This window comes from Cricetulus griseus (genome assembly GCF_003668045.3).
Source record: "Cricetulus griseus strain 17A/GY chromosome 1 unlocalized genomic scaffold, alternate assembly CriGri-PICRH-1.0 chr1_1, whole genome shotgun sequence".
Lineage (NCBI taxonomy): Eukaryota > Metazoa > Chordata > Mammalia > Rodentia > Cricetidae > Cricetulus > Cricetulus griseus.
Genome location: NW_023276807.1, coordinates 166,480,504 through 166,499,085, shown reverse-complemented (window position 1 = coordinate 166,499,085; position 18,582 = coordinate 166,480,504). Strand labels below are relative to the sequence as shown.

At 40.6% G+C, this 18,582-nt stretch overlaps 1 protein-coding gene across 1 annotated transcript in view; it reads left to right on the top strand.

The window, feature by feature from the left end:
• Window positions 1–14,379: 14,379 nt before the first annotated feature.
• LOC100769836 (ATP-binding cassette sub-family G member 3-like) overlaps window positions 14,380–18,582 on the top strand; it is a 37,852-nt gene continuing 33,649 nt past the window's right edge. The window contains exons 1-4 of the mRNA XM_035453060.1: window positions 14,380–14,594; window positions 16,534–16,593; window positions 17,183–17,297; window positions 17,843–17,995. Of these exons, the coding sequence (XP_035308951.1) occupies window positions 14,392–14,594; window positions 16,534–16,593; window positions 17,183–17,297; window positions 17,843–17,995 (531 nt within the window). The 5' untranslated portion in view covers window positions 14,380–14,391. The remainder of the gene's footprint in view (window positions 14,595–16,533; window positions 16,594–17,182; window positions 17,298–17,842; window positions 17,996–18,582) is intronic.

Genomic DNA, 18,582 nt, shown 5'->3' with positions numbered 1-18,582 from the left:
CCCACTATGGACACCCTTTCCCATTCACTTTCTGCTTCCCAGGGAGGGTGAGACCTTTCATGGGGGTTCTTCAAAGTCTGTCATATCATTTGGAACAGAGCCTAGGCAGCCCCTCCATGTGTCTAGGCTGAGAGAATATCCCTCTATATGGAGTAGGCTCCCAGAGTCCATTCGTGTACTAGGGATAAATACTGATCTACTACCAGAGGCCCCATAGATTGCCCAGATCTCCAAACTGACATCCTCATTCAGGGTATCTGGGACAGTCCTATGCTGGTTTCCCAGCTATCAGTCTGGGGTCCATGAGCTCTACTTTCTTCAGGTCAGCGGTTTCTGTGGGTTTCTTCAGCCTGGTCTTGATCCCTTTGCTCATCACTCCTCTCTCTCTGCAACTGGATTCCAGGAGATCAGCTCAGTGTTTAGCTGTGGGAGTCTACTTTTGCTTCCATCAGCTACTGGATGAAGGCTCTAGGATGCCATATAAGGTAGTCATCAATCTCAGTATCAGAGAAAGGCATTTAAGGTAACCTCTCCACTATTGCTTAGATTGTCAGAAGGTGTCATCTTTGTAGATCTCTGGACATTTGCCTAATGCCAGATTTCTCTTTAAACCTATGACTCTCTCTATTCTATTTATTTTCTTGCTCTCCCTTATTCTTCCCCTGATTCAATCTTCCTGCTCCCTCATGCCCTCCTCTCCTCTCCTCTCCTCTTCGCCCCTTCTCTTTCTCCTAACTCCCTCTCCCCTCCCCCCATGCTCCCAATTTGCTTAGGAGATCTTGTTGCTTTCCCCTTCTCTGGGGGAAAATGTTTGTCTATCTTAGAGTCCTCCTTTCCTAGCTTCTCTGGAAGTGTGGATTTGTAGGCTGGTAATCCCCTACTCCACGTCTAAAATTCATAAATGAGTGAGTACATACCATGTTTGTCTTTTTGTGACTGGGTTACCTCACTCAGGATGGTTCCTTCTACTGCCACCCATTTTCCAGGAAATTTCAAGATTCCATTGCTTTTTTCTCCATTGTGTAAATGTACCACATTTTCTGTATCTATTTTTTAGTTGAGGGGCATCTAGGATGTTTCCAGATTCTAGCTATTACAAATAATGCTGTTATGAACATAGTTGAAAAGATGTCCTTGTTGTATGAATGTGCATCTTTTGGGTATATGCCTAAGAGTGGAATTGCTGGATCTTGTGGTAGACTGATTCCCATTTTCCTGAGGAACCGCCATACTGATTTCCAAAGTGGTTGTAAAAGTTGGCACTCCCACCAGCAGTGGAGGAGGGTTCCCTTTCTCCACATCCTCTCCAGCATATACTGTCATTGGTGTTTTTGATTTTAGTCATTCTGACAGGAGCAAGAGAGTATCTCAGAGTTGTTTTGATTTGTATTTCCCTGATGGCTAAGGATGTTGAGCGTTTTCTTATGTGTTTTTTCAGACATTTTAGACTCCTCTATTGAGAATTCTCTATTTAGCTCTGTACCCCCACGTTTTAATTGGATTATTTGGTGTTTTGGCGACTAGATTCTTGGGTTCTTTGTATATTTTGGAAATCAGCTCTCTGTCAGATGTGGGATTGGTAAAGATCTTTTCCCATTCTGTGGGCTGCTGTTTTGTAGTCTTTACAGTGTCCTTTGCCTTACAGAAGCTTCTCAGTTTCAGGAGGTCCCATTTATTAACTATCAATCTCAGTGTCTGTGCTACTGGTTTTATGTTCTGGAAGCGGTCTCCTGTACCAATTAGTTTGAGGGTACCCCTTACTTTCTCTTGTAAGAGGTTCAGTGTGGCTGGATTGATGTTGAGGTCTTTGATTCATTTGGACTTAAGTTTTGTGCATGGCAACAGACATGGATCTATCTGCAGTCTTCTACATGCCAGAATCCAGTTACGCCAGCACCACTTGTTGAAGATGCTTTCTTTTTTCCTTTGTATAATTTTAGCTTCTTTGTCAAAAATCAGGTATTCGTAGGTGTGTGGGTTAATATCAGGGTTTTCAACTCTATTCCATTGGTCTACCTGTCTATTTTTATGCCAATACCAAGCTGTTTTCAGGACTAAAGCTCTATAATAGAGCTTGCAGTCAGGGATGGTGATGCCTCCAGAAGTTCCTTTATTGTACAGGGTTGTTTTGGCTATCCTGAGTTTTTTGTTTTTCTATATAAAGTTGAGTATTGTTCTTTCAAGGTCTGTGAAGAATTATGTTGGGATTTCAATGGGGATTGCATTGAATTTTTTAAGGTCCTTCTCTTCTGCTTCATCTGTATTGGGATGTTCAGGTCTTGCTGGTGTAGAGTCCCTAGACTCTGGTGGTGTCATATTGGTTTTTCTGGTGTTGAATGTGTTTTTCTATTGTCTTCTTCCCATCCCTTCTTCCAGTGGGTGCAGGTGGAGTCTCTTCCTCTCCTGGTGGGTATGGGTCCAAGGTTCCCTTCCGGTGGCTTCAAGCAGGTCCAATACTCCGATGGCTCTCCTCTTCCCATGGGTGGAGGCAGGACTAGTACTGGGACATTGGTAGACTCTGGATGGGCAGTTCTGCCTGGACAGGCTCCCCAGTGCACAGTCCCCAGGCCTCAGAAGGCTCTTGCAGTGCATTGGAAGGTGGGCTGGAAACAGGCTAGGATGCTGGCAGTCTGGCTGGGTTGGACCACCTGGATGGGTTGCCTAGTGTGCAGTCCCCAGGCCTCAGGAGGCTCCAAGCAGGGCACCAGAAATGATTTTCTATAATTTTGTATGTGTGTGCATGTGTGACTGTATATGGGTGTGCATTCCTGTGGAGGTAAACACTGGTGTGATCCTCACTCTCACACTAAACATGAAGAATGAGCCAGGGTTTCTGATTATCTATAAGAGCTCGTCAGCAAGACCCAGGGGTCCCCCTACCTCCCTCTCCCACTACCAGGCTCTTTACCTGGCGCTGGGGATCTAACTCAGTTTCTCACGCTTACAGAGTGGGGCCACTGCCCAGCCTGAACTTTCTCTATGTCTATTGTACTCTGATAAAAGTTAATGTCATCAAAATCTTCTACAACTTTTATTATTTGAGAATTTTGAGAACTTCATACATAGGATGAATTTAATCATACTAAGCCTCACTCACCCTCCACTGCTACAGCAGAATTCCCCCAAAGTCCCCCTCCCATCAACTGCCTCCCGTATCCTCTCTTCCCATCCTTCCCTCCCTCCCCATTCCTCTCCTCCCCTTCTTCAATAACCCACAGAGTCCAGTCAGTGATGCCCCTGTGCCCATGGGAGTAGGGCAATCCCATGGATAGTTAACATACAAAGGACCACACTCCCAAAGAAAACTGTCTTGCCCTGTCCTGGCAGTGTCAACCACCGACAGCTCCTCAGCTGGAGGGGAGAGGGCTTGAGTGACCGTCCTCAACCCATGCTAGAATGTTAGAGACGACTAGAGTAGGAAATGGACTTACTTTTCAGCATTTAACATTCTGGTCTATGAAGAGTCCTATACTGCACACCCTGCCCCATCTCACCTTAGGTTAACAGTCTTCACTTAGTCCCATGGCCCCTTATTATTCTTTAGGAATAGAGTTCAATATTTAGCTCAGGCACCCAAACTCCAAATCATTCTATCTCAGTCTCTAGTTTACAGCAGTTACAATAGGGAACAATAAATTATTCCTCAATTGGTCTCTTTAGATAATAAATAAATCTATAAGTCAATTTATATTAAAATTTGGATGCTTAACAAGCCATATCCTCGGCTGTCCGGACTCCCGTGTTTGTCCCTTTCTGTGTTAAGCATATATTCACCTCCTGTTTATTACCACTACCAATGTATTAAAGAAAAGGGAAAGAAGGAAAGAAAGAAAAGACAGACAGACAGATGTCTTTGCTTTCTTTTTTTCTCTTCCCAGGGACTGGCTCACCAACATGCAGCACTGATATGGCCCTGACCTAGGGAGCAGTGCAGACTGCCCAGTGCAGACCAGAGGCTCCCAGACGTCAGAGTACGCACGAATCCTGACTTCACCACCAGGTGGCGCTACCTCCACTCCTTCCTTCCAGGGCAGCTCAGGCTCACTCGCCTGTCTTCCCTGAAGTTCCCCAATGTAAGCAGAGCTGAGAAGCTGAGCAGCAGGCTGGTGACTCTTCTTCCCCTGCATCTGACAGGAGTGAGTACCTGCTAACAGGAATAACTTTCTTAGAGTATAATTAACATTACATACCTCACCGACTTACAGTGCATGATTTGTAGCTATGGATATATTCATGGGGTGTGCAAGCGTGTTTCCATAAACTACCCTGCTTATTTAAATGCAGAAATGCTTTCCCACAGCTTCTCTTGGTCTTATCAGTGTGTGGAGGGTTTGGGGGGGCGGGGGGAGGCAGGGGACACTGTGTGTGGAGATCACAGGAAAACCTTTGAAGAGTTTGTTCTGTTCTTCCAACTTGTTGAAGCGATCTTTCCTGGGCACTCCTGATGAGCTGCCCTTCAGCTTCCAGGCAGTTCCGCTGTGTTGGTATTTCAAAGGCATGCCACTGTATTTTCTCGTTCATGGTGTTTTTGGATCGAACTCAGATCTCCAGTCTTGTACAGCCAGCAAGTTTACCTGCAGAGACATCTTTCTGAATCTTGGATAGTTTCAGACCTGTTTTCTTGGTATGTGGTTCAGAGGACCAAATCAGAGACTTGCATATGTTATGCAAAGTCTGCCAGCTCTGTGGGATTTTAAATATTTCATCCACTTATAGGGTAATTTGGCGTCTTTCTTTCCTGTTATATCTCGGTCACTTTTTCTTCTCTCGTCTTATTTCTCTGAGGATTCAAGCTCCATACTAAATAATACATAAAGGATGGCTGCTCTTGGCTCTATCCTGTATTTAGAGGAACAAATTTACTTATTCAGTATAAGGCTGTTGGTAGGATTATCACAGTGAACTTTATTATGTGCAGGTGTGAGCGTTCTCCTCTAGGTTTGTTCAAGTTGTAAACAAGAATGAGTTTTGCTAAAAACCACAAGATCACACAGTAATTATACAGCCATGAATCATGAGATAACTCAGATGAATTAAGGATTCTCCTGATGAATGAAGCCAGTACAAAAGCTGTTATAATCTTATGTTTTGGTGTTATAATCTTATGAATGAATTCTCTGTTTCTTGCTGTAGATTCTTCCTGTAGCTTATTCCTTTCTGTAACAAATTGGGATATACTTCCCACAGCTCAGCACTATCTCATCATTTGCTGGGTACAAATTTCCCCTATGCATTTGGAGTTTTACTGATTTCACTCCCTAGCTATGTGTAAATAACTGTCCTCCATTAACAGGTCCTAGTTTACTGATTACATTCCTTAGCTATGTATGAGACCTGTTTCCCACCATAAGGTCCTTCTTCCCCTCTCTATGGTAATTGCAGAGATCTGCCTTCCTGCAATTATCCTTATTAACAGACATTTGGTCAGTGTTTAGGGCCCAGGTAAAAGCATCCCATCTAAGACATCCCCAGATATTCAAGGACATACAATTGCTACACACCCAAAGTTGTTGATTCATAGTTGCCTATATGGATAGAAAAAATAAGCATGCCCTCATTTTACCTCACGGGCAGATAGAGAAGCAAAAACCTAAACTAACTTTGCACTAAAAGATCCATAAACTTCTTGTTTTATTAACTCAAAATTTTATCACAGAGATTTACTGTTCCCTCCTGTTTCCCCCGAGGAGCTAAAGACAAAGGTAATCAGCCCATTTGCACATCTTTAAGGAAAAGAAAATTTCCTGAAGGCCTGTGCCACCACTGAAGCTAGAGCACTGGAAGGTATCTGGTTTTGTTTATTGTGCAAATTAAATTTAAACCCTCTCTTTGACCTACAGCCCTAAGCAATTGATGCTAAAAGTTTCTTCTAGCAGTTGTAGTTTATTACTCTGTGTGTAAATCTTATCTGCTTTGCTGACCCAGAGAAACTCAATCCTCACATTATATTGTAAAAAGAATTACTGTTGAAAATGTATATATACCTGTACCCTCAAGCACTGAGGAAAGAAAATAATTCAAGAGACAAAGAAATGCAGAGATAGACAGAAACAGATCAGCAAGAAAGAAAGAGTGCAGCAGAAGAATAAAAAACATGCAGAGGAGCAATTGTGAGCCAATTCCTTTTCCCTCAGATTTTTGTAGTTCCCTTTTTTTTTTTTTTTTTAACCCTGAGCAAACCCTAGAAGCTGGGCTTGTAAAGTTTTTGATAGAGTTCAATTTTTCAGACTTCCTCCATCCTTATCCCTGACTATGTTATGTTTTTAATTTCTTTTATTAATTTGCATATATGGAACCATGCTTGCATAAAACACATACTGCTCAATCACCATGTCTTTCTGTAGTTTCTCTTGTGGGTGACTTTTACTCCAATTCCATTGCCATCTGACAGGATACAAGAAGTTACCTTTTTGACTTTTTAAAAGTTTGTGATGGAGTGTTCCAATGATGAAGATGTAGTTATCATTTCTTCCTAACAATTCCTGGATATCTCCTTTGTCAGGTAGGGGTAGATCTTTTGCAGTCTTAAACCACCATTTTCCATTCTTTCAGTCTCCATATACATTGCCAGTGAGTTGAGTTTCCTGTTGGAATAAACAGTTGGTTATTGTTTTCTACTTTTCAATTCAGCCTGCCAGCTGCATCTTTTAGCCCAGAATTGAGGCCATTTGTATTTAGGTTAGTATGAAATTATTTGTACTGAAATAACTCCTATGATTTGGTGAGGTTCTGCTCACCTTTCAATTTTCTGCTTTGGTTCCGATAGCTGTGTGTTCTTTTCCTTCTCTCTCATCTTAGATGTTTGTTGGCTCACTGGCAGTTTGCTTCTGTTACTATAATAAAACAACAACAACAACAACAACAACAACAACAACAAACAACATCATGACCTAAAGCTACTTGGGGAGGAAAAGGTTTATTTGGTTTACACTTCCACATCACAGTTTGCCACTAAGTGAAGTCAGCCAGGAACTCAGGCAAGAACTGAATCAGAGACCATGGAGGAAAAGGGCTTACTAGTTACTCCTCATGGCTTGTTCAGCCTGCATTCTTGAACATCCCAGGACCCCAAAGTGGGCTGGGCCCTCCCATATCAATCATCAATCAAGAAAATGTACCACAGACTTGCCAATCGGATGGAGGCAATTCCTCAACTGATTATTCTCTTCCCAAATGACTCCAGCATGTGACAGGTTGACAAAAATCTAACCAGCACACTTCTTGAGTTAATACTGTTGATTCCATAGAACTACAGGAGTTATTTTCCCCTGAGCTCTTGTGATTGTAGCTTTCTATCTTCTTCCTTTGCGTTTTTATTTTCATGTAAGTATCTGTTCCAGTCCTGCCTCGGTGGCTGTGCACTATTTTAGTTGTGTTCATCTTGAAGGTTCTTATAAAGGACAAATTTGCATGTAGTCACATTGGATGTCAGTTATTTTCTTTGAGTGTTCAAACTACGTAGTCATATGCTTTTAACATTTCTGTCAAGGAATGCACTATTGTTCTGATTGGTTTGGATATCAGTGACATGTTAGTAACATAGTTCTTCTCTGTAATCACTCCTAGCACTCTTGCTCTCAACTCTCTGTATTTTACTAAGAGTTTGATATGACAAGATTATTTTCTGGTCATATTTATGTGGTGGTCTAAATTACCTCTGTACCTGGACATCCTAGTCTTTCAATAGATACAGGACATTTTATGATATTGCTTTATTGAATAGATTTTCTATGTCTTTAGTCTCTGTTTCAGTATTCTGTTATAATAAAAGTGATCCTGTTTGGTCTGTCTGTTATGTCTTGGAGGTCATCATAGATGTTTCTTTATTGTTCTCTGAAAGCAATAACTCATTAACCATGTCCTTGAAACCCTAGTATTTTATCTTTCAGTTAGTTTAGTGTAGTGATAATGCTTTCTCCTGAATTAAAAGAAATTTTTTGGAACATGTTCCAAAATTTTCATTTTTAAAAACTGTCATATATTATTTTATTTCTTTCTTTCAGTTGTCTATCTTTTTGAAGTTATAATCCTTTTAAAGTCAACTTCTTGAATGATTTCTTCAGCACTCTACCTAATTATGTATGCTTAGATTCAGTTGCTGACATATTATGGTCTTTGAGGCAGTTTTGTAGCCTTGTTTCCTAACGTTCTCTTGTTTCCTTGTTGTGGTTTGTGCACCTGTGGGAGCTAATGTTTTGCACATTGATATTAAGCTTCCTTCTATAGAGGGCTTAATCCCCAGCACTGGCCAGAGTGCAGAAAGTAAACCACAATACCAGAGACAGCTTCCCACAATAGTCATAATGGGAATAAGGAACTAATGGACAGGAGGTGGTGATGCACAGGTTTAATCTCAGCACTTTGGAGGCAGAGGCAGGCAGATCTCTGAGATCAAGACCAGTCTGGTCTACACTGTGAGGTCCAGGACAATCAGGGTACACAGAGAAATCCTGTCTCAAACCCCCCCAAAAAATATGTAGCAAGATGGTTAGAAAAAAGAAAAGGAGAGGGAGAAGAAAAGAGCAGGAGATTAAATTTACATAGTTACAAAGTTTAAAATTGTAAATAAAATAGACAAGCCATAGGCCTATGATCCTGGCAGTTGGAAGGTGAGGTAGCAGGATCACAATTTTTGGCAAATCGGAACCATCCAAGGAGACCCTGCCTCAGTCAACAACAATGGGATGAAGTTCACACGAGACAAGGATTTTCAAAGGATTAAAACCTTTTTCAATTCTAAAAAAAGTACTACATGAAAATTACACATAGCATTTAGTATCTGGACGAGAGACACATGGAAGAGCCTCTCTCTTGGTGCTCTTTATAGAATTTGCCAGGTCTGGAGGTATCAGGGTCATGTCTAGTGTGTATGTCCTGCTCTGTTTCTGCTTTCTAGGTTGGTGCTGTATACAGTACACAGGTGCCATAAGTAATGGAGCATTTTTCAATCTAAAGACCTCCCTTCCTTGTGCATTCTTTGCCACTGCTATCTCCAGAGATCCTTGTGGCCTGTGGTCCATGTCAGCACTTCTGTTTGTGCATTTGTCTGAACAAAGCAGCATCTCCCAGATGCTTTGGGGAAAAGGGAAAGGCAAATACAGTATGGAGTTCTGCCGTGGAGAGAATTCCTGGGAGCTGAGCTGTTTGCCTAAGCATTTTCAGATACTATCCAGCAGCAAACTACCATAAAATAAGAAAGAAGCTGGGAAATTGAGTGATCCTTGCACTTGGCATCCGAGTTCTCAGGCCCTGTCTGCTGCACACAAATTGCAGCATGAGGCAGCTTCTGAAACCAAAGAATCTGCCAGCACCTTCTCAAAACTCTCAGGCTCAGAAGTCATCCATCCACAGGAGTCATGTCATCTCTGGTAACAGGAGGCAGGGCAGCCTGTTCTCATACCTTCACAGCCTGAGCTAGGAGTGTGTCTGTCAGTCACTCCTACCTCCACAACTGTCCCTCAGGGCTGCCTACCAACCAGTGTATCCCAGGGCACCATGACACATGCTTAATGATTTTGGATCCCCACCACAGCTCAAACTCAGAGAATAGAGCTCCTGGTTCTAGTACTGTGAGAAACGGAGGGTGTAGAGGTTGGACTGTGCCCACCTGTGTTCCTTTGTATTATAAAGGACAGTCATTTTCAGAGTGTGCCTTGCCCTGAGTGACTCCCTTTTATATAACAGTGGTTTGCATCATTTGAAAAGCAAATGCTGGGGCAAAAGGTCTCTGTACCTTATGTGTGCAAGTGTCCAGCACAGACAGAGAGACATAGACTGATAAATAACTTTTAATACAAATAAATTATTCCTAAATATAAACATATCAAGCCTAGACCCATGGATGTTTGAAGACCTTGTCCAAGCTAACAAGCTTGTGTGTTTGTCCAGAACATCTGAGCCATGAGTGCTGTAATGCCCTCACTTGGATCATACTCTGAGCCATCCACAGGCCACCTTTGTATGCATCACTAGATACAAGGCAACAAACTCTCAACTCTGTCCCCAGGTCTTCTGCTCACCATGATCAGCCCAAATTAAAGTGGCTCACTTGAACTCACAATTGTTCACACCCTTATGCCCAGAGTCACCTCTGTGCTTTGGAGCAAACTGCCCCTTGACTCATCTCTATATCTTGAACTGACACTATGCCTTAAACCCACTGAGGATTTATTGGCCACCCTGTTCCAGAATAGCTCTCTCTCTTGCATGTATATCAATTCTGTTTTGCCTTCACAACTCTGCTTTAACCCGTTCCCCACTGGACTCTTTCTTGGTAATGTTGTGTCTCGTGTTCAATGTAGTCTGTGCTCCTAGAGCCAATATTGGTCATTAGGATCAGAAGGAAGCAGTTTACACTTGCCAAAAGCCACAAGCCTCAGAAAGAAACAAAAGTGCCTGGGAAATGAAAGGCAAGAAAGTTGATGTAGCTTGTGAATGTATTGATCTTCAGCAATCTGACATGTGGATGACCTAAGTGTGTGCATGCATGTTTTTCACATAGCATCCCCATGACAGTGACTGATTCAATGAGGTTATGCCCAATACTGCTCTGCCATGCAGGAGGAGACAATGCCAGTTCTAACACCAGTGCTGGGTTTAAGGCTCACAAGAGTGATAGGTTTCTCCTGCCAGCCTGCTGTCACCAGGGCACCCTGTTCTACCTTGGAGCTGCTGCCCTGGCCTCACACATGTTGGACATGCACTGACCTATCCTCTCATGCCCAGGCCAGGGTTTCTCTATGTGCCAGTTGTCTTCTGCATTTTCTCCTGTCACAGGTGCTCTTGTACAGGTACTTCAGACCCTTTCATCAAGTCCTGCAGATTCCTTATGCTCTTGTGCAGTGCTCTTTCTTTCCAACATGGAGCTTCTTTTTTCATATGAGAATTCCCATTCAGAATGGATTTCATTTCATTATATGTCCTGTGTTTCTCCAGTTCTCCTTCTTAATCTGTGAGTGTTTGAGTGGCTTTTAATTGCATTTATTAAAATCTTAATTATGGTTGTTTTTCAAATAGAATTTGTCTTGTAATAAGAAATCTGCAATCCCTTTTTTTCTGTCTTCCAATGTAGCAATCAATTGTCATATTATTAATGATTTCCAATCACAGTCTGGGTTACTTGTGAACATCCTACTTTGCTTTCACTTTTGGAATATTTAATCATGTTTACTGACATTCCTAGAAATTTGCAATTAAAATTTTGGATAACATTTTTGAACAGGAGGGGTTTATTATTTTACTAGCAATGTCTGAGTAGAGCACAACGATGTGGCAGAGGCTTAGCCCCATAGTTTGGTTTGTCCAAATTACTAAAACCTAAACCTTCTGGATCTTAAGACCCAGTGTTTAGAGCATGCCATTTTTCTGAGGCTTCAGGTTTGCCTGGTTAAAGACTGCTAATAGTTGTTTTGTTTGTTTGTTTGTTTGTGTTTTTTGTTTTGTTTTCTGGAATAGCAGGGTTTCTGGCAAATGTGTTACCAAGTTTTGTTTTCCTGTCTATTTGGGCCCACAGAGATGGCTCCCCTTCATCTTGGCTTAATGTCAGAGAGCTCAAAAGTATCCTTACTCTTCCAAGGTTAAAGTAATAGGAGCTAAAGGTCTAAGGTGTGGCTACTGTAAGATGTTTGATCTTGATCATGGATGTCTTATCTAAATTCGTTGATGTCTTATCTAAATAACAAGAGACTCTTTCTGAGGTGTGGTTACTCTTGGCCCTCAAGGCCGGATAACAAGTGCTACAAGCCACAAGATCACAGTAATTATACAGCTGTCTTATCATGAGATAAGTCAGAAGAATCAAGGATTCTCCTGATGGATGAAACCAGTACAAAAGATGTACTTGGTGTTATAATCTTATGAATAAACTGGATGCTTCTTGCTGTAGATTCTTCCTGTAGTTATTCCTGCCTGTAACAAACTTGGGATTTACTTCCCATAGTTCAGCACTTATCTGATCATTTACTGGGTACAAATTTCCCCTATGCATTTGGAGTTTTACTGATTACACTCCCTAGGTATGTGTAAGTAACTGTCCTCCATTAACAGGTCCTAGTTTACTGATTACATTCCTTAGCTATGTATGAGACCTATTTCCCACCATCATGTCCTTCTTCCCCTCTCCATGGTAATTGCAGAGATCTGCCTTCCTGCAATTATCCTTATTGATAGACATTTGGTCAGTGTTTAGAGCCCAGGCAAAAGCATCCCATCTAAGACAGCCCCAGATATCCAACATAGAATTGCTACACACCCAAAGTTGTTGATTCATAGTTGCCTAGGTGGATAGAAAGAATATGAATGTCCTGGTTTTATTTCACTGGAAGATAGAGAAGCCATAACCTAAACTCACATTGCAATAAAAGACTCTCAAACTTCTTGTTTTATTAACTCAGATTTTATCTCAGTGATCAACTGCTCCCTCCTGTTTCCATTGAGAAGATAAAGACAAAAGTACTCACCCCATTTGCTCATCCTCAGGGAAAAGTAAACTTTCCTGAAGGCCTGTGCCCCCACTGAGGCTAGAGCACTGAAAGGCACCAGGGTTCATTGCTTGTGCAAATTAAACTTAAACCCTTTCTTTGTCCTACAGCCCTAAGCAATTGATGCCAAAAGTTTCTCCTAGCAGTTGTAGTTTATTGCTCTGTGTGTAAATCTTATCTACCTTACTGACCATGGGAAACTCAGGCTTCATATTCTATTGTAAGAAGAATTATTGTTGCAAATATATATATATAATATATATATATATATATATATATATATGTACCCACCAAGAACTGGGGAGAAACAGAAACAGAGAAAAAGAGAAACAGAACAGAACATCAAGAGAGACAGAGAAAAAGAAGACTAAAACACTATGCAGAGGAACAATTGTGTGTAAGACAATTCCTTTTTCCCTCAGATTTTAGTTCCTTCCCTTATTTGAGGTGCCAAAAACTCAGGGTTTTTGAACCCTGAGTTAAAACCCTAGAAGCTGCACTGTCAAAGCTTTTGATAAATGATAAATGGAGTCTAAAGTGTGGTTACCAAATATTTGGAAGATAAAGGAAGAAGGTCTGTTTATTCCCTGTATCTTGATAATGATGTCTTTTGCCATGTTCCCCATTTTTTGTTGGGGTATTTAAGAATGTTGAAGAATAAACTTGGGGTGTTCATTATTCACTGGAGTGCCCTCCCGACTCTATCCTTTATCTCTGTCTTTTTCTTAATGTCTTTACGTGCTGTTTCTCAACCCACACTCCCCCTCTCAAGTACGAACCTGGCAAGTACTGGATCCAACTGAAGCCCCACAAAGTTGGTTTACTACACCTGCCTTTTCTGGATTTGCCCTGTACTTGGTGGTTTGTGGCTTATGGCAGGAGGGAAGGCAGCAGGGTCTGGGTTGGCTTCAGTGCTGCTGTCCCTGCAGCCCTGGCTGCTTTGGTTGCTGTCATCAGAGCTCTTCACACAGCTGCTGCCCACCATGTGTTCTTTAAGTTGCTCCTGGAGAAGGCTTGTCTGAGTGGCTGGTCTCTCACAGGCAGGAGCTTATCACCCTAGCTGTCAGCTATTAGAAGAAAAAACTATCTGTGTTGAAGATGGTATTTTAAACTGTTTCAGAAGCTCAATTCACTAAAAGTCTTACTTTAAGACAGATATTAACAACTTGTGAAATGGGACATTTAAATTTCTTTTATATTGTTTTTCCTTGATTTTCTTAAGCTGCTTAGCTACTTACTGATTTTGTGTCCATAATCACTGTCATTTTAAAATCTAAGTCTTCCTAGAATTTTACCATGCCCATTACAGCAATGATGATGTCATTGCCAGCAGGTCATCTTCTTGGCTGTCTGCAGATGCAAAATGACCAGAGGAACAGTCTGAAGCTGGAAATAGTCAGAAATTTCTCCTGATGACTGTGCAAGTCCCACTTATTATTATGTTACACCCCATAAGCACACACACACACACACACACACACACACAGAAACACACACACACACACACACACACATATATACACACACACAGAAACACATGCATAATAAGACATGTGGTAATTGTGGTCATGTATTCTACCTCTGAACTTTTGAAGTAAGACCAATTGCCCCCTCATCTGTTCCCTCCTTTCTTTATGAATTATCAATAACAACATTTATACTCTACTCATTAGGGCTCCCTTGTTTCTTAGGAATTTGGTATCTAAGGTGAGTCTCTGTACTAGATTATTTGTACTTTTCCTTGGGTCGTCAGGTAATCACAGCGATGTGTACTGTTCATCAGGAAGGAATGTGCCTGCGGCTGCACAGTTTAATACAATCTGTAAGTGTGCTGTCCTGTGTTATAGTGTTGTTTGAGTGAACCATCAACTTACTATTGCTGTTCTTTCTACAGGAAGAAGAACCTCTCAAGATGTCTTCCAATGATGACCCTGTTGCAATCCCAATGATAGAAAGAAAGCCCAATGACCTTCCTGGAATGGACACCAGTGACCTGAACACATTCACTGGAGAGGCTGTGTTAAGTTTTCATAACATCAGCTATCGAGAAACAGTGCAGAGTGGCTTTCCATTTCGTAAAAAAACTTGTGTGATAGAAAGACTATCAAATATCAAGTATGTGCATGAACTAAAGAGACCAGTATATTGAACAAGTTTTTCAGCAAACATAGACTTTATTATAGAAAAGCTGTGTGTGTATGTGTGTGTATATGTGTGTATGTGTGTATGTAATTGTATATGTGTGCATGTTCACATGTGTAGATGTCAGGAAGCTATGGCACATGGTGGCACAAGGCCATTAGAGGACAACCTTGAGCATTGGTCTTCACCTTCTACCCTGTTGCAGACAGAGTCTCTCATTGTCCACTGAGGTATATGCCAGGATAGCTATCTGCAAGAGTCCTGGGATTCTTCTGTCTCTGTCTCCCATCTCTCCATGGAGCATAATGTTACAGGTGCCCACAGTCACACCCAACTTTATGTGAATTCTGGGTGTTTACCGTAGGTCCTCACAGCAAGTGCTTCTCCCATTGAACATTCCCCCAGCCTCATCTTCTCATACCTACAGATATGGTCACAGTGAAATTATGAGATGAAGATTAAAAGAAAAATATAGTAGACTAATGACACAAAAACTTGGTTCTTTGAAAACACAAGCAAACTTGACAAACCCTTAGACATATTTTTAAAAGCCTGATAAATTACTTTAATTCAATAAAATTAAGAATGAAATCATATCAAAGATGCCCTGTTAAAACCAAAGGATGATGATGATATACTGAAAATTTAAAACCTAGAAATTTGAATATATAAAAGAATCATGTATTTGTCTACACACATAGGCACTCCCAAAACCTACCTCAGAGTTTATAACAGGCTTACCGGGACAGTTACAAGTGATGAGGAATCAACGAGGAAGTCCCAACAGGAGAAAGTCTGGGTCCTCATATATTTGTTCAAAATTCATTAAGAGCTACAAAGAGCTAAAACCAACATTCCACACATTGTCCCATGACATAGAGAAGGCATGCTGCCAACTAAAACTAAAGACAGAGCACACACACCAAGTATTTGTCCAGCGCAGTCGGCATAGACTCTTCCTCCTGACCCCAACCATCGCCTCTGGAATTTGGGCACTGGTCATTTCTGCTCCTGTACCTACAACATCCATCATTTTCTTACCAAGAGGGGAATGGGTAGGTCAAAGTATTAACACATTGTCCAGATATGAAGTAACAAATCGTAATATAGCTAAGTTTTGTGTGTGTATTTAGACTTTCTATTTCAATTACTTGGGGTTTTGTTGTTGTTGTTGTTTGTGGGTTTATTTATTTCTTTTTTTCTAGTTGGTTTTCTTTTTGTTTTGTTTTCATTTGGGGTTTTGTTTCCTTTTGAGTGTTAAACTTGGCAATGCTCTCCTGTCTCTGGAGTGTTTCTTTCTAGTCTTTGGGTTTCTACTTAAGATGCATTGATTTTGGTTTGATTCTATATTTTTATTTTATTTTTGAAAACAATCTTATTTTTCATACCAATCTAAAAAGCCAGTATTTATCCCTAGTACATGAACTGGCATTTTAGATTCTATCTTAATAGTAATGACACTGCCCCTGATATCCCATGACTCATTGGTTTCTTGTGATGAGGTTTATTAAGTAGCAAGCAGGGCTATATGAAGATACTGATAATCAAACATTAGCAAGAAGCTACTACATATGTGACACATACAGGCCATATGTATGTGTATTGGAGACTTCATAACCACCTGCTACTTGTTGCAAAGAAAGCTGAATTTAGATGCATCATGTTTCCAAAAAAGTCATTTAAATAATAATCAGGGGATTTTGTGACATCTCAGAAATTTTCTGATGAGTTCCCACTAGCAATTGACATGTTTGTAAATAACAGGTCTCTATCAATATTTTAAGTTTCTGAGTTTGTACATATATTCTGTGTTCAATTTCATCCAATTTCAATAGAATATTCTCTGTAGACACTAACTGAACATAACTTCCTTTAAATATGAAAATCACCCAGCTTGATTTTGTGTTTGCAGTGGCATTATGAAACCTGGCCTCAATGCCATCATGGGACCTCAGGACGGAAGCAGATCTTTGTGAGTATAACGGAAAGCATGTGCAAGCCCTATACATCCAGTTTCTGTGCTGTAAACTACTTCTATAGGATTTGTCTAAGTACTGTGTGAATGTATATGTGTGAGTCTGTCCCGTGTGCTGTGGATAATGTGCAGAAGGGTGCATTCTCATTTTCTACCACCAACAGAAGTCTTACTAGCTCACTTTACTGATGGGAAATGATAGAGTGATTGGCATTTGCTGTGGGGTCATATTTTTATTTAATGTGGGGAGATAATATTAAAATTAGAAAGATAAAGGAGAAGTTTCTGGGAACAAGAAAGCATCACCAGGGCCAACTCTCAAAATACAGAAACATTACCAAGGTCAGATTGCATGAGGGGGAGGGACAGTCATGTGGATCATGTCTTGCGTTCATAATTCTGGGCTGTGTGAGAGCACACAGGGAACAGAAAGTTTGTGTGTGTGTGTGTGTGTGTGTGTGTGTATGCTTGCATGTGCTTTCAGTTAATTTTTTGACATGCATAATTTTTATTCTGAGTTGCTGAACAGTGATAGTTGTTACTGAAAAAAGAAAGTAAACCACACAACATATATAACCTTTTGTAGATTATTAGATGTCTTAGCTGCAAGGAAAGATCCACATGGATTATCAGGAGATATTTTGATAAATGGAAAACCTCGACCTGCTAATTTCAAATGTACTTCTGGTTATGTCCCACAAGTAAGTGTTGGTGGGTTTTGTAATTTTAGATTTCCTCTGCCTCTCTATGGTTAGATGCTCAGCTTGTAGATTTGTGTTTCCAGTTCATTATATGACAAATTTATATGCCCAACTTTCTCTATACCAGCTTTTCCTAATGACTCATTAGCCTGAGGCTGGCTTTATTAAATAGGAAGATGGGGAGGGGATGGAGTATGACATTTATGGTACAGTATTATTAATTGCAGCTCTGATTTAATTCTACAAAGGACTACTGTTGTCAAACCTTGTCTTTCCTCCATCTTTCTCCACTGCTTAGATGTTTTCTCCAAATAATTGCAGGTAGCAGTCACCTGCAGGTAGCAGTCACCAAAATCTCTGAACTCTACTTGGAAAGCAAATAGGAAGGGGGTGAAAATGATTGCATCAGGCTCTGTACTTGAAAGTAATAACATTGAAAGACTATTTTTTTTAAGTACAACATTATATTGGGTGTGCTTTACATGTGATTGGATTACATATATTAGAGTGATGGTGTTACTGATAAAATTCCACTTAACCTTAAGAATGACATGGTGATGCCCACAATGACTGTGAGAGAGAATGTAGAGTTCTCAGCAGCTCTTCGAATTCCAATATCTGTAACAAGAGATGAAAAAAGAAGGCGGATTAATGAGGTCCTTGAACTTCTGCATCTGGATGAGGAGTCAAATGTCAAGGTAATATTAAGAAAAATCTCGAAAGACTCAGAGCCAAGTGAGAGAGACAGACAGAGACAGAAAGACATCCCTGTGTGGATAATATGACCCTCAGTCATCAGTTTCCTATAATGTGTGTGGTCAAGATGGCTGGTCTCTGTATTAATGACTGAGTGACTGGTTACAGGATGTAAAGAAGAAATTAAACTGGGAAGCCATCTTAGCAATAGTTAAACCTGCAAATATCGTTGATCAGCAGGAAAGAGTGTTTCTCATATGTATATTTCTGTGTATTCCTCACATGGCCATTTCCATGGGTTCCTCACGTGAGCCTCCTCTTCCTTCGGCCTGTAAATCTTGACTTGCAGATATATGAGATGTTTGTCTTGTTGGTAAGAATAATATAAAAGTTGAAGTTTACCACTCTCCCTTTTTTCATGAGTGAAGGAATTTTGTGTGCTTTGGTTCTATTTACTTATGTGGCTTTATATCTACAACAATATACTTTCTTTTCTATATTTTTAACAATTACTCATTGCTCTGAGTTGCTTACTTGCTCTTTTATGGACAACAGATGAAGATATTTATTAGCTTCTTAAAAGTCATGA